At 54.7% G+C, this 13,710-nt stretch overlaps 1 protein-coding gene across 1 annotated transcript; it reads left to right on the top strand.

Moving 5' to 3' along the window:
- Positions 1-1,648: 1,648 nt before the first annotated feature.
- On the top strand, positions 1,649-10,163 carry GPN1 (GPN-loop GTPase 1). Its single transcript, XM_079971151.1, has 14 exons — positions 1,649-1,781; positions 1,879-1,972; positions 2,620-2,659; positions 3,211-3,277; positions 3,748-3,785; positions 4,336-4,414; positions 4,516-4,610; positions 4,992-5,037; positions 6,260-6,406; positions 6,891-6,973; positions 7,718-7,757; positions 8,695-8,788; positions 9,310-9,429; positions 9,696-10,163. The coding sequence occupies exons 1-14, from the start codon at positions 1,683-1,685 to the stop codon at positions 9,779-9,781; spliced, it is 1,128 nt and encodes a 375-aa protein (XP_079827277.1). The 5' UTR covers positions 1,649-1,682; the 3' UTR covers positions 9,782-10,163.
- Positions 10,164-13,710: the final 3,547 nt, after the last annotated feature.

The following is a 13,710-nucleotide window of genomic DNA, read 5'->3' on the forward strand; positions in this document are numbered from 1 at the left end:
CCTGATGGTTTGGCTCAGTGAAAGGCAGCTTCCTAGGCTCCCAAGAGGATTTCAAGGTTATCATGAAAGGTTATCGGAAAAGGGTCATTAAGAGACTCAGCCAGCAGAAGCCTTTTTAACCAAACTTCCTATCTTTAGATGGGACCCAATTCACTTGAAGTCAGCATTTCCCATGAGCAGCCTCTGAATGGACCTGACAGGCCTGGGATTGGCAGTGAGAAGCTGCATCCTGTGATTCCTTATGCTCTCTGCCTTTGTGTCCTGGAGTGACATGCAAATTAATAGCTCCTATCGAAGAATAAGGGACGCGGGTGGCACTGTGATCTAAACCACTGAGCCTAGGGCTTGCTGATCAGAAGGTCGTTGGTTCGAATCCCCGCAAAGGGGTGAGCGCCCGTTGCTCGGTCCCTGCTCCTGCCAACCTAGCAGTTCAAAAGCACGTCAAAGTGCAAGTAGATGAATAGGAACCACTCCGGCGGGAAGGTAAACAGCGTTTCCATTAGCTGCTCTGGTTTCGCCAGAAGCGGCTTAGTCCTGCTGGCCACATAACCTGGTAAAACTGTCTGCGGACAAACGTTGGCTCCCTCGGCTAGTAAAGCGAGATGAGCTCCCGGTTGGAGGGAAGGGTGCTGGTTTAAGACGCTTTCAGGCTTATAGAGAAGGGGGCTGAGGTTGTACCTGAACGTCCCCCGGTACACTCTGAGCTTATGGCAGGCTGATGTCTGCATGGCAGGGGGTTGGCCTGCATGACCCTTGGCAGTCCCTTCCACCTCTTCCATTCTCTCATTCAAACTATGCCTCTGGGCTTCTCCGGAGAAGGAAGGTGCCAGGCTCCAGAGTGCGGCCGCGAGACAGGGGCGATCCCCGGCACCCCGCGCCCCCTCCTCACCTTCCCCCGCCCCCTCCTCCCGGGCAAGGGTCTGGCCGGCGGTGGGCTTCGCCCCCTTCATCTCCAGCCGGGGAACGGGGCTGGGAATGGATCCATGCTAGGCGGGCAGGCTCCGATCTCGGCTCTGGCGGGGCTCCTCTTCGCCCAGGCGGCGGCGGCGGCGGGGTCCCCGGGACGAGGCCACGGCGCCTCCCCTGCCCCCCTCCGAGACCGACCTCTGCGAGGCTCCTGGCGCCGCCCGAGGAAGGGAGGAGGCCGCGCCGGCACAGGAAGGGTTAAGGACGCTTTCGCCACCCCCGGCGCCCCGCCCAACCCGACGGCCTCCGTCATTCCGCCCCTCCCCTCCGGGAGTTCCGCGGGGGAGGAGCTGCTGCTCCCGCCCCCGCCCCCCGCCCCGCGTTGCCAAGGTTACGGAGGAGGCGGGGACCAGGCGCCTCACCGGGGAACGGCCCCTCCTCGCCGTCCCCTCGTGACGTCATTACCGCCGCCCGGGAGGACTCACATTGCGCTCTATGACTGTGGAGCGGGGCGGCCGCTCTGCCTCTCTATGGCACCTCTATGGTCAAAACAGCAGAGAAAAGAATGCAGAGAGACGAAAAGGGAAGAGGGGAGCAAACGCAGCCCACTTGGAACGAGAGGTCCCGCTGTCCCGACCTGAGGACTGCTCCACCTTTCCTAGCTCTGTGGCCAAGAGAGGCCCTATGGGCGCCCCGGCGGGGCCTCTTGCTCCGCCCCTGGCAGGAAGACCCGCCCCTGGCCGGAAGCGGAAGCGGGCTGGCGACCGCGAGGCGACATGGCGGCGGCTGCGGCGGCGAGCTCGGCCGAGGGGCCCCCGCCGGTCTGCGTGCTGGTGCTGGGCATGGCCGGCTCGGGCAAGACGGCGCTGGTGCAGGTGAGCGGCGCTCCGGAGAGCGAGCCCGGCGGAAGGGAGGGCCGGGCGGGCGGGCGGGGCTCCCCTCGGGCTTGACGGCGCTTCTCTCCTCCCGCAGCGGCTGACGGCCCACCTGCACAGCCGGGGCTGCCCGCCCTACGTCATCAACCTGGACCCCGCCGTGCACGAGCTGCCCTTCCCGGCCAACATCGGTGAGTGGCGGGGCCGGGGGGCATAGCTGTCAACTTACAGATTTGAAAATAAGGGGCCAGCAGCCTTGAAAATAAGGGACCAGCAGCCAAAAGAAGGAACCTGCAGCCTCACCTGTTCCAGGCACTCCAGTCTTCCTGTCCTCCTGCAGTCTGGTCAAACTCATGCTGGTAGCTTCGAGAACACTGCCCAACCAACTTTGTAACCAGAGGTTCAACTGAATAGAATCTGAATCACATGCACCACAAGGCCTATGCAGCCTCAACTTAAGATGGCTCCCCGGTCTGGCTTTGCACTGCAAAGTTTGCAGCAGCACGTGCAACAAAATGGCATCCAGCATTCAAAAACCTCCTCAGTTTGCATTAACTAGCCACACACAAGGCATGCAAGCTCCACCCCCCAGTCGTTCTTATACTTCTTATTAGGTGAGCAACACAGTTGGAGCCTCCATCCTCCCTGGCCGGCAGGGAGGGAGGGAGAGGAGCTGCTTCCTTTGAAATTTAAGGGACAGCAGCAGGACATGGCGCTGGAATAAGGGATTGTCCCTTCAAATAAGGGACACTTGACAGCTATGCTGGAGGGGCGGCGGCGGGACTGGCCTCTGCCTGGTCGGGGGGCTTCATTTCTCTCCCTCTCCTTTTTCCCAAAGACATACGAGACACCGTGAAGTACAAGGAGGTCATGAAGCAGTATCCTTACCCGGGCAGGGGGCAAAGCGGGGGAGGAGTGACTGGGAGACACAGGGGGCCGGTCCACTGTCCCTCAGACCTTGGGGGGCGGACTATATTTTGAAGGGGGGAAATTCCTATGCCCCACAAATAACCCAGAGAGACACTTTAAATAAAAGGACACATTCTACTCATGTAAAAACACGCTGATTCCTGGACCGTCCGTGGGCCGGATTGATAAGGTGCTTGGGCCACATCCGGCCCCCGGGCCTTAGGTTGTCTACCCCTGGCGTGGAGGGCGATTGCTGGACTTTGCACACTGCAATGGGTGGAGAAAACCAATGTTGAAAGGATGTAGTAAGGCTGAGCATGATGTTTGTGCATCTGGTGAAATTGCCAGTGTGTCTCTTGAGCTGTTGCTGCTGACGTTGGCGATCTCTACAAATGTGGTTTTATGTGACACCTTTGCTTTAAATGGCCTGAGTCTCTATCTGAGGTAAAGGAAGGGGAAGGGAATACGCTGTTAGAGGTGACTTTCAGATTTCTACCAACCTTTCCTGAATGTGCACCAGGTATGGGCTGGGCCCCAACGGCGGTATTGTGACTTCTCTGAACCTTTTTGCGACAAGATTTGACCAGGTACGTAATTTCTGGTGAATTTCACTGAATGGTACTGCATTTAGCTTGAGTTTGTAGGTGCCAAACATCCTCTCTTGGAGAATTTGCCAGCAATGATGAGCATTTGACATTCTGGACCACATCAGAGGGCCGCATATTATTATCAATACTAAGACTCAGAGCAAATTTGTATCTGAACTAATTTTAAGGTGTATTTTAATTAATAGATTGCTTGTTCTTATGTTCTTTGTATACTGTCTTAGTTTTATGATGTTAGCTGCCCAGCTCCAGCCGGGGAAGGTGGGGTACAAATAAATTTGTTGTTGTTGTTGATAATTTGTAGTTGTTGTTGTTTATATCCCAGTTAACAATTTAATCACTTAATGGTAATTCTGTACTTCTGATGCTGATGATATCATGGTTTTTTGAACTTAACTGAAAACTCTAATTCCCTGTTTCTACCTATAAATCATCTTTCTCTTTCTGACTAGGTGATGAAGTTCATTGAGAAACGACAGGCAGCATCTCAGTGAGTCAGTGGGAAGCCTGCTGTCCCCTGGGGAGGGGGGTGATGGAAGTTCCTCTTGTCGGGAGGTGCGTATGCAGCCTCACCTTCAGCAGAACAAAGGGGTGAACTGTGTCACATTATTGTGCATGTATTCAAGATGGTCGTTCCACTTTTCTGACTTAGTGTGAGGCATTCAAGGCAAACCATAATTAATCTTAGAAGTGAAAATAATTCCAAAACAATTAAAGAAAAAAATCGGGAGTTTAAAAGAGAAGAGACTTGCAGAAGACTTTGTGAGTGTTCTCCTCCCCCATTCCTCTTAAGACTCCAATTTTGTGCTGATCTCACTCTGATCTTTAATCTCCACTCAGGAGCTGATGAGTGAAGATTAAATTTTGCTGCCTGGGCTGTGGGATCCTGTTCCCTGATGAGAACAGGATTGTTTCAACCAGTGCACGATTAAACCCCATCTTCCAGGTGTTAGCTGATAAGTGGGTGAGCTTGTTTTGGAGAAAGTGATTTGAATGTTGCTTGTGTGAGAGAGAGAGAGAGCAAATTCTTCCCCTTGCAGGTACGTCCTGATTGACACTCCTGGGCAGATTGAGGTGTTCACCTGGTCTGCTTCCGGCACCATCATCACTGAAGCTCTGGTGAGTACCTTCTGCTCAGCTGGCCTCCTTTGCAGGAGGTGCCTGGGAGCGGGTTGCCCTGTTGGGCTAATGCTCCCCCCCCCTTTGATGTACCCATTTAGGCTTCCTCCTTCCCATCCGTGGTGGTTTATGTGATGGACACGTCACGCAGCACCAGCCCTGTCACGTTCATGTCCAACATGCTTTACGCCTGCAGGTAAGAGGAGGATTCTCTCCGTAGTGTTATTTATCTGTTATGCAATTAATAATGGCTTCCCCATTATTGGAGAGCATCTCTCTGATTGTTCTTTGTTTGGGAACAGGGTTGTTCTCTCAGTAGCTGCTAAGAAAGCTCAGAGACGACTCCCTCATTCCTGGGAGGTGGAATTGTTAGCCCCTCTTCTGGTGGCTTCTTGGCTTCTTCCTTGAACCTTGAGCAAGAAGCTGCCTCTGCTGCTCTTAGGCCTTCTCTAGAAAAGCACACAAACTGCCTGCTCTTTCAGTCATGAGTTTCTAAGCGAAATGTCTTTGTGGCAACCCCAGATCGAAAGTGGCAATCTCTGCATCCCTGATCATGCTGTTCTTGTTTTCTTCTCAGTATCCTGTACAAGACGAAGCTCCCTTTTATTGTGGCCATGAACAAGGTGAGTGGAATGCCCTGATCCCGTCTAAGACTTGAACCAAGAAGACCATCTGAATGATGCTTTCCTGAAACAAGTTACATATGCTTCAGGGAAGCAGGAACTGGTAGTTTTGGGGAACTTCAGCACACCCTGGGATCTTTTGGGAGACGTACTCCACAGAGCATGGATTCCCCCACCCAAATCCTGGCCTGCCTTGTGGACAACTTGTGTTTTCAAAAGGTGGAGGAAGAGATGAGGAGATTGACTGACTTCGGCAATTAGTCCAGCCTATGGGGGGCGGGGGGAATCAGTGGAAGACAGAAGTGCCTGGCGTGCTCTGGTCCATGGGGTCACGAAGAGTCGGACACGACTAAACAACAACGACATAGGGGAAAATTGTTCAGTGGCTTTAAAGCAGTGGGAACTTGGGGCAGGAATGACAGCAGACAGTGGTCATGCAGGGTGTGCTGGAATTCAGGCTGCTACGGAAAGCTTAAGGGGGTGTAGCTAAAGAGATTTACCGCATTTAAGGAAGTTGATTTTAATATGCTCAGAGAAATGCTAGTCAGGAGAATTCCATGGCCCAATACACTGACAGGGAAAAGAGCTGAGTTGGGTGGGAGTTTCTGCAGGAAGCCTTACATGGTCATGCAGGGTGTGCTGTTGTGGCCACTCCTGTCCTAAAGTGATCAGTCGAACAGAAATGCAGATAATGCAAACAGCTGCACAGAAGTACTTCTGAGAGCAGAAGCTGTTTTGGCAGTGTTTGGGTTGAGGGCGGCAAATAAGAGGGTGACGAAAGGAATGTTCAGCCAGCAGAAAGATGCTTTCTTGGAGCAGAGCCTGCCACTTCCAGAGAGGAAGGAAGGAAGCTTGACCCCCATAAAGAATGGAAGGTTGCTAGGATCAGGGGTGGGCGAGCAGGCATGGAAGGCTCTTCAGGTGCCTTGAAGGGCTGCTGTCCCCTTTGCTGATGAAACTTTGCTGTTCAGTTGCGTCTTTCCAGGGTGGAGCTTGCACTCTGGGTGTGACCACAGCCTTCACTTGTTTAGCTGGTCTTTGTCTCATGGTGGGGGGAGGCAGGAGGAGCTGCCGCTGCCTCTTGGCCTGGCGTGCCATGGCTGAAGAGAAGCAGCCATCATGGTGTGGGGCCTGTGGTCCTTGCCCCAGAAGTGGCATTGCGGAGCAGCTGCCCACCTGTGCCCCCTGCCACCCTCCCTCACTCTCTGCCTTCCTGACGCAGACAGACATCATCGACCACAGCTTTGCTGTGGAGTGGATGCAAGACTTTGAAGCCTTCCAGGACGCCCTCAGCCAGGAGACCACCTATGTCAGCAACTTGACTCGCTCCCTCAGCCTGGTGCTGGACGAGTTCTACCACTCGCTCAAGGTGGGCACGGTTCCCCACCCCCCACCCCCATCCAGGTGTGGGTGGTGAATGAGACCTTTTTGCAGGCACGCTCCTGAAATTGCATGAAGTTGGCATTTGTTTCCCACCTTCACTCTGTCCAACTTTCAGGGAAGCAGCTCCAAGGAGGGAGGGGTACCTTCCTCTGCAACTCGCCCCCCAAACCCTGAGTATCCCAGATACCCTGTGCTGTTACATCTGGACAGGCTATTGTGGATGCTTGAAGGACTTGGTCCAGGGAGGCCTGAGAGTTCAGGTCCCGTCCCCCCCGCTAGATGGCCTTGTGCCACCTCTTCTGGAAAAGGAGCTTGTGCCCCTCGCTCCTGTCCCTCGGGGAGGGGGCTAGGCAATGTTCTGGTGCTGATGCTCCACTGGAGCAGAGGAAGGTGTTTGCACGCCTGTCTCCTGCACTCAGTTCCCACGCTCCGCACAAACCCTGTTTGAAACAAAGGACTTTCCCTTGCAGGTGGTTGGTGTTTCTGCTGTCCAGGGGACAGGGCTGGATGAATTTTTTGAACTCCTCTCCAAGGCTGTCGATGAGTATGAGAGGTGAGAGAGTCCCCTTGTGTAAGGGGGCCCACCTAGTCCAGTGGCCAGTTCTCACAGTGGCCAACCAGATGCCTGGAAGCTGATCCAGAGGCCAACAGGAGCCCTCGGCACACCTGCTTTTCTCAGCAACTGGCATCTAGAGGCATCCTCCCTCTGCTTGTGGAAGGAGAAGATGCATTGTCCTAATTCTCTTCTAAAGCCATTCAAATTGGGGGCCATCACTGCCTTCTGCAGGAGGGAGTTCCAGAGTTGAACTGTATGCTGTGTCAGGAAGTCCTTCCGAGTCTTCTGACTTGCAGCTTCATTGGATGCCCCCAAGTTGCAGCATTACAAGAGAGGGATGAGAGGGAGCCTTTCTCTCCCCTTCTCTGTCAGGCCACCTCCCAAAAACTCTCTTGACTTGTGAGGTTTCTACCATCCTGCTGTGCTGCATCCCAGAACAATGGCCCAGATGAGTTTGCATTAACTCCAAGGCTTCCTGCAAATCCATTTGGGGATCCCTCTAGATGCAGCATAGGGTGACCCGAACAGGGGGCAGGATCCCCTCTGCTGCTCTATGGGGAGACATGAAGCCCCGGGGGAAGTCTCTTCCCCTGCCCGTTCCAGCCCTGCCCTTGGGTCAGTGACGGGAGGTCTGGGTTGTGCTCCTTGCTGCAAGGGGCCCTCCTGGTCTCTACAATGGTTGCCTTGGAGTGAGGCTGTGGTGCCCAAGAATAAACAGCTGAAACCCATTTCTCCCTCCAGAGAATACCGCCCAGAGTATGAGCGCCTAAGGAAGAAAATGGTGAGTCTGTCTCCAGATGCACTTGGCGTGTTGTTGCTCTGCCCTCTGTTTGTGCTTCCCCTGCCCCCAGTCAGTCAGAAAGGCTCCCCACACATCATCATCATCATTTTATTATGTGTACCCCACCCATCTGACTGGGTTGACCCAGCCTCTCTAGACAGTTCCCATCAAAATATTAAAAACACAACAAAACCTCAAACGTTAAAAACTTCCCAAAAACATGTCTTCTAAAGTAGTTCTTCATCTCCTTGACATCTAGCGGGAGGGCATTCCACAGGGTGGGCGCCACGACTGAGAAGGACCTCAGTGTCCAGGCTGGACAATGTGGGTGGAGAAGCTCCTTCTGCTTGTGTAAGTCCTCCTTTGGCCTCAAGGTGGGCACTTCCATCTCACCAGATGGAGGGAGGAGAGGAGGTCAGGGAGCACCTCCTGCCAGCATGTTGGGGGCTCCCAATTGCCTTCCCAAGTGGCCAGAGGAGGCTTCTGCTTCCTTGCCAGAAGAACTCAAAGCAGCCATTGGTGCTCAGGGTTTAGTGTGCTGCCTTCTGTACATGTGTGCACATAAATGTACATCTTTCTAGAAACTGGAGTCCTGAGTGGTTTCTCCTTCCACTCTCTCTCGGCTCTGAAGGACACGCTCATGATCCCTGTGGCTGCTATTGTCTCTGTTTATAGACAGCTTCTGACCTGAAGAACTCAGAGCTGCTGTTGGCCTTGCAGGGCTCTGACTTCTCACCAGCTTTGCTGTGGGTGGCGGCAGCAGTTGCTTCAGGAGCTGCGCAGGTGCACTCTGGGCACCACCAGGTCATGCTGGGAGGCGGCAGGCTGGAGCCCCACGGGGGCCAACTGGAGCTCTGCTGCAGAAGGCAGGCAGGCAGGGACCCGCATGTGCTGGAGGACCAGCAGGAATTGCTTGCTTCCCTTTCCTTGCTTGCAGGAGCAGGTGGAGAGCCAGCGGCAGCAGGAGCAGCTGCAGCGTCTGCAGAGGGACCTGGGCCCCCTTGCGATGGAGAGCAGTGCGGCAGCCTCAAGTGAGTCAAGGCCAAGTGGGTGGGGCTGCAGAGGCCTTGCGGGGAGGCTGGCCCTGGAGGCTAGAGAGGCTGCTTGGGGGCCACAACCGGGGGACACGCTGGCTCTTGCCTTCAAGCAGGGAGGAGGCTGCTGGCAGTGCCAACCTTTCCCCCATCCCTTGAGCCATTGCTCTGGGGAGGCAGAGTGGGTGTGGGCAGGGTCTGTACCCTGGCTGACTGCTTTCCTCAGCTGATCAGCTGGGGAGCCCCATGCTGCACCTGTTGGATTAGGCTGCTGCTGCTGTCTCCTCCTCCCTGGATTCCCAGCCAGCCTCTCCCTGTTTATGCCTGTGACTTCTGCCTGCCTGCCATGGCTGCGCAGCCCCTCTTGAGCACGCAGGATGGGGGTCTTCCTGGCACAGAGCTTTGCCCATTGCCTTGTGGTGGGGGCAGGAGCGGCAGAGGTGGGCCCCTGGCAGGCGGTAGGGGGGCACAGTCTGGGGCCAGGACAGGCTTGGCAGCCACTTGGCTTTTGTCTCCAGGCTCCATAGCAGAATCCGCAGCGGGTCCCTCGGCACTGATTCTGACCCGAGGAACTTTGGAGGGGGAAGAGGAGCTGGAGGAAGGCCAAGAGAGTGACACTGATGACATTGACCACGAAGGTAAGGCGGGCTCTGGAGACTGGGAAAGGTCACTGGTTTGGGGGGGGGGAGGGGGGAAGGCAAATCAAGAGGCCGGTGGGGGGAGGGGGGCATCCTCCAAAATGCCTGCAGTCCGTTTCAGGGTGGCTGGTTTGTTGGCCTTGATGTAGCAAGCTCGCTTGAAGTCCATTGTGGTTGGCCGGGGATGTTCCCTCCGGGATGGTCTTCCCCCTTGGTGGTGTTCTGGGACCCACTTCACCCAGGGGCTTTTTTGTCCCCTGCCTTAGTGACGGAGGAACGCTGCGAAGAACCCGCCTTCCAGAACTTCTTGCAGGAGGCAAAGCAGCGCTACGCGGCCAGAAGCGGCCACTAGGGGAGACGCCAAGGGGGGCCTGGAGCTGGAGGAAGTTGGGCCCCTGTGAGAGAGACTGGCTCCTTGGTGCCCACACAGGAGGCTTCTCAGGCCACCCTTACTGTGCTGCCTTCTGGGCTGGTGGAGCTGAGCAGGGCTGGCTGCGGACTTCTGCCCGTTAACACCGAGTCCTTGGAATTGATGGCAGTGGCTGGGATCCCATTTTGTTTCGGGGTGAGGCTCCAGCAGAGACCGCCTTGGCCAGGGGAGGCAGGGTCAACCCATAGTGGAAGAGCATGCATTGAAGTGACCAATTTCCCATTGTCACCCAGCGAATTTCACTGTAATATTATATGTGTTCAGTTTGTAAGTTATCATGAGATAATGTATATTTTGTTATGAATTGCTGCTTCTGCCTCTTCCTGCAGGGCGTATGTGTGCTGGGGGGGCGTATGTGTGCTGGGGGGCGTATATGTGCTGGGGGGGTATGTGTGCTGGGGGGGCCCTTCCCTGGCCACCTATGCCAATGGGGAGGCAGGCGGGGCCTCTCAGAATGGCATGGAAACCTTGGGTGGTGGACCAATTTCCCTGATCATCTTGAGAGGGTTGGGGAAGATGTGGCTGGGCTCCCTCAAAGGAGACAGATTGACAGATTAGAGAACTGGGCCAAAACAAACAAGATGAATTTTAACAGGGAGAAATGTAAAGTATTGCACTTGGGCAAAAAAAATGAGAGGCACAAATACAAGATGGGTGACACCTGGCTTGAGAGCAGTACATGTGAAAAGGATCTAGGAGTCTTGGTTGACCACAAACTTGACATGAGCCAACAGTGTGACGCGGCAGCTAAAAAAGCCAATGCAATTCTGGGCTGCATCAATAGGAGTATAGCATCTAGATCAAGGGAAGTAATAGTGCCACTGTATTCTGCTCTGGTCAGACCTCACCTGGAGTACTGTGTCCAGTTCTGGGCACCACAGTTCAAGAAGGACACTGACAAACTGGAACGTGTCCAGAGGAGGGCAACCAAAATGGTCAAAGGCCTGGAAACGATGCCTTATGAGGAACGGCTAAGGGAGCTGGGCATGTTTAGCCTGGAGAAGAGGAGGTTAAGGGGTGATATGATAGCCATGTTCAAATATATAAAAGGATGTCACATTGAGGAGGGAGAAAGGTTGTTTTCTGCTGCTCCAGAGAAGCGGACACGGAGCAATGGTTCCAAACTACAAGAAAAAAGATTCCACCTAAACATTAGGAAGAACTTCCTGACAGTAAGAGCTGTTTGACAGTGGAATTTGCTGCCAAGGAGTGTGGTGGAGTCTCCTTCTTTGGAGGTCTTTAAGCAGAGGCTTGACAACCATATGTCAGGAGTGCTCTGATGGTGTTTCCTGCTTGGCAGGGGGTTGGACTCGATGGCCCTTGTGGTCTCTTCCAACTCTATGATTCTATGAGAAAAAGGCAGAAAGGGGAGGGGGCTCCCTGAGGATCTGCCTGGGTTGGGTCTGGTCCTCCTTTCACCTGTTCCAAGAAGGGAGCAGGAGTTGGGGGTGAAGCAGCAAGTTCTTCTGGCTGGCAGAAGCCCAAGAAGAGGGAAAGCAAGGGCTCCCAAGGAACCTCCGAAGCGAGGATGGGCAAGAAAGTGGTCCCATGGTTTAGCGTACAGTGATGGGGGGGGGGCAAAATTTCCTACCATTACATCTGTGCTGGTGGAGTCTGAGCTTCTGATGACTGACTGGGGAAGAGGTAACATTCCCCCCTTATGTGGCAGCTGTGAGAAGGCAGATCCCCCCTCCCAGGGATCTTTAGGAAAGGGGTGGGAAATAAAAACTGCTTGGAACAATCCTGCTCCTTAAGGCCTCCTTGCCTGAAATGCCTCTGAGCATCTTCCAGTCATTTCCCTTGGCCTCAATGGAAGAACCTTGTTCCCAGAGAGCCAGGAGGATGTTGCAGTCAGCACAGACCCACCACTTCCGTCCAAGAGGCAGGCAGTCGACTTTGCAGGTGGTTGGGTGGTCCCGGCACTCATCTCTTGGCTAAGCATTGTTAATGCATTTACCGTAAGAGCAAGACAGAGAGGTTTGCCTGTCCTGTCTGCTTGCACGGCTGCTGTTGGAGCTCCCCTTGCACTGGTACCCAAGCTTGCTTTATTTTTGTACTCCTGGGGGGCTTGTGCTGCAGCCAGTTAGATTAAAAATACTTGCTTTATGGGGCTGCATCAGACTGCTATGGAAACCTAACAGAGGGCTGTAGATTAGACGAGGGGAACAGTGACTAGGATCAGACGGGCAGATTCAAGGGAGGCTGCAAGTGTGTGACTTTCTACTCAGTCCTTACAAATCTCCTTTGAAGCTTAAACTGAGCAGGACCTTTCCGGCAGAAAAGCTCGCACACTTTGTTCAGAAACCACTTTGCCCTGTGGCTCTTGGGAGGGCAGAACCAGACAACCTGTTGCTGCCTGGGCTTCTAAGCGAGGTGAATGCCTTCTCCCCTGCTGAAAATTGCTGGCCTGGCCACTGCTGACCAGAGCAGAGCACAAAGCAGCTCTTGGCCCTCTGCTCCCCAAGTGACTTGCAACCAGGCATTGGTCTGCTGAAGACTGCGTCTGCTTTCCCAGGGGAGTAAGTGCCTCTTGAGGGTCTATCCCCATCACACAGGTTTCCTGCCAGAGTCCCCCCCCCCTCTCCTCTCTCCTAGGAGGTGCTTCTCAGTTCTTTGTTCCTGGGTCTGGGGGAGTTTAAAGAGAGGCAATCTGCCACCTCTTCCATGGTGGACTGGCTCTTGCCTCTTTTTCTACTGGCAGGGAAGCGTTTTTCCCCACTTGTGGGCAACCGCATGCAAATCAGCTTCCAAGTCCCACAGCAGTGTTGGTGCCAAAGTGGCTTTTACTAGTTCCTGTTTCCTTGACTTCAAAGGAAGCTCTGTCCCTGAACAGAGGAGTGTTGGCCTCTCTGCTCCCTTTCACAGGACACTTCCCTTGTCAAGATGGGCAGTAGTTTTCCCAGTCAAAATTCATTCTTCTGCAAGCCAGATTGCAATCACAAGCAGGCAATTGGGTGGATGGTGCAAATTTTGCCATGCAACAAAAAAAGGACCCCTGCAGGGTTGGAAGGGATCATCTAGCCCACCCCCTGCAATGCTGGAACTAGTGGACATCCAGTGAAGCCGAATGTTGGGAGAGTCAGGACAGGTTGGGAGGTTCGTCCAACTTGGATGGCTTTAAAAGAGTCCACAAATTTCATTGCGGACCCGGTTCAATGGCTATGCTCTGCCCTCAGGGTCCGAGGCAAAAATGCTTCTGAGTACGACATGCTGCTGCTCTCAGGTCCGGCTTGCGGGGCTTCTTCCCTTTCCGGAGCGCCTAGTGAGGAGACTGGAATAGTTGGGCCTGATCCAGACAACGCGTAAGCTGTAATGACACAGTGGGCAATGGACGCTGTGATAAGAATAGGGTGCCCGTACATGAGGGCACCCTGGAAATGCACAGATCGAAGGGCGCAGGAGGGAGCCGGCCAGCCGTTGCAAAACCGGCGCCCCGCCGTGGCCCGGCCGGCGGTTCTTCTCTCTGCGCTGCTCCCGGCGGTCATTTCTCCTCTGGTCGCTGCTAGGGATGCACGACCTGTCTGCAAGGGATTCCCACATGGCGGGGTTGGTGTGGGCAGCCCTCACGACACGCGGACATCTTTGCAATGCAGAGTTGGTCGGCTGCCAGGCCTGGTGCTGGAAAGCAGCTCCCCGTAGAGCCCGTCCCCGGGGATCCTGCCATCTTCCCTTCCGTGGACACGAGCAAGCCGGGCGGCGCTGAGGCGGGAGGGCGAAGATGCCGGGAATGGGGCTTCTAAGAGATGCTCTTTCCCCTTTGGAAACCTGACAGTGGGGGCAAAGTCCTCCGCCCCTGCCCAGCGCAGCAACCCGGCTTGGAAAGGAGGCGGCGGCGGGGCTGCCTCGGGGGG

Source organism: Podarcis cretensis (genome assembly GCF_951804945.1).
Source record: "Podarcis cretensis genome assembly, chromosome: 3".
NCBI classification, from domain to species: domain Eukaryota; kingdom Metazoa; phylum Chordata; class Lepidosauria; order Squamata; family Lacertidae; genus Podarcis; species Podarcis cretensis.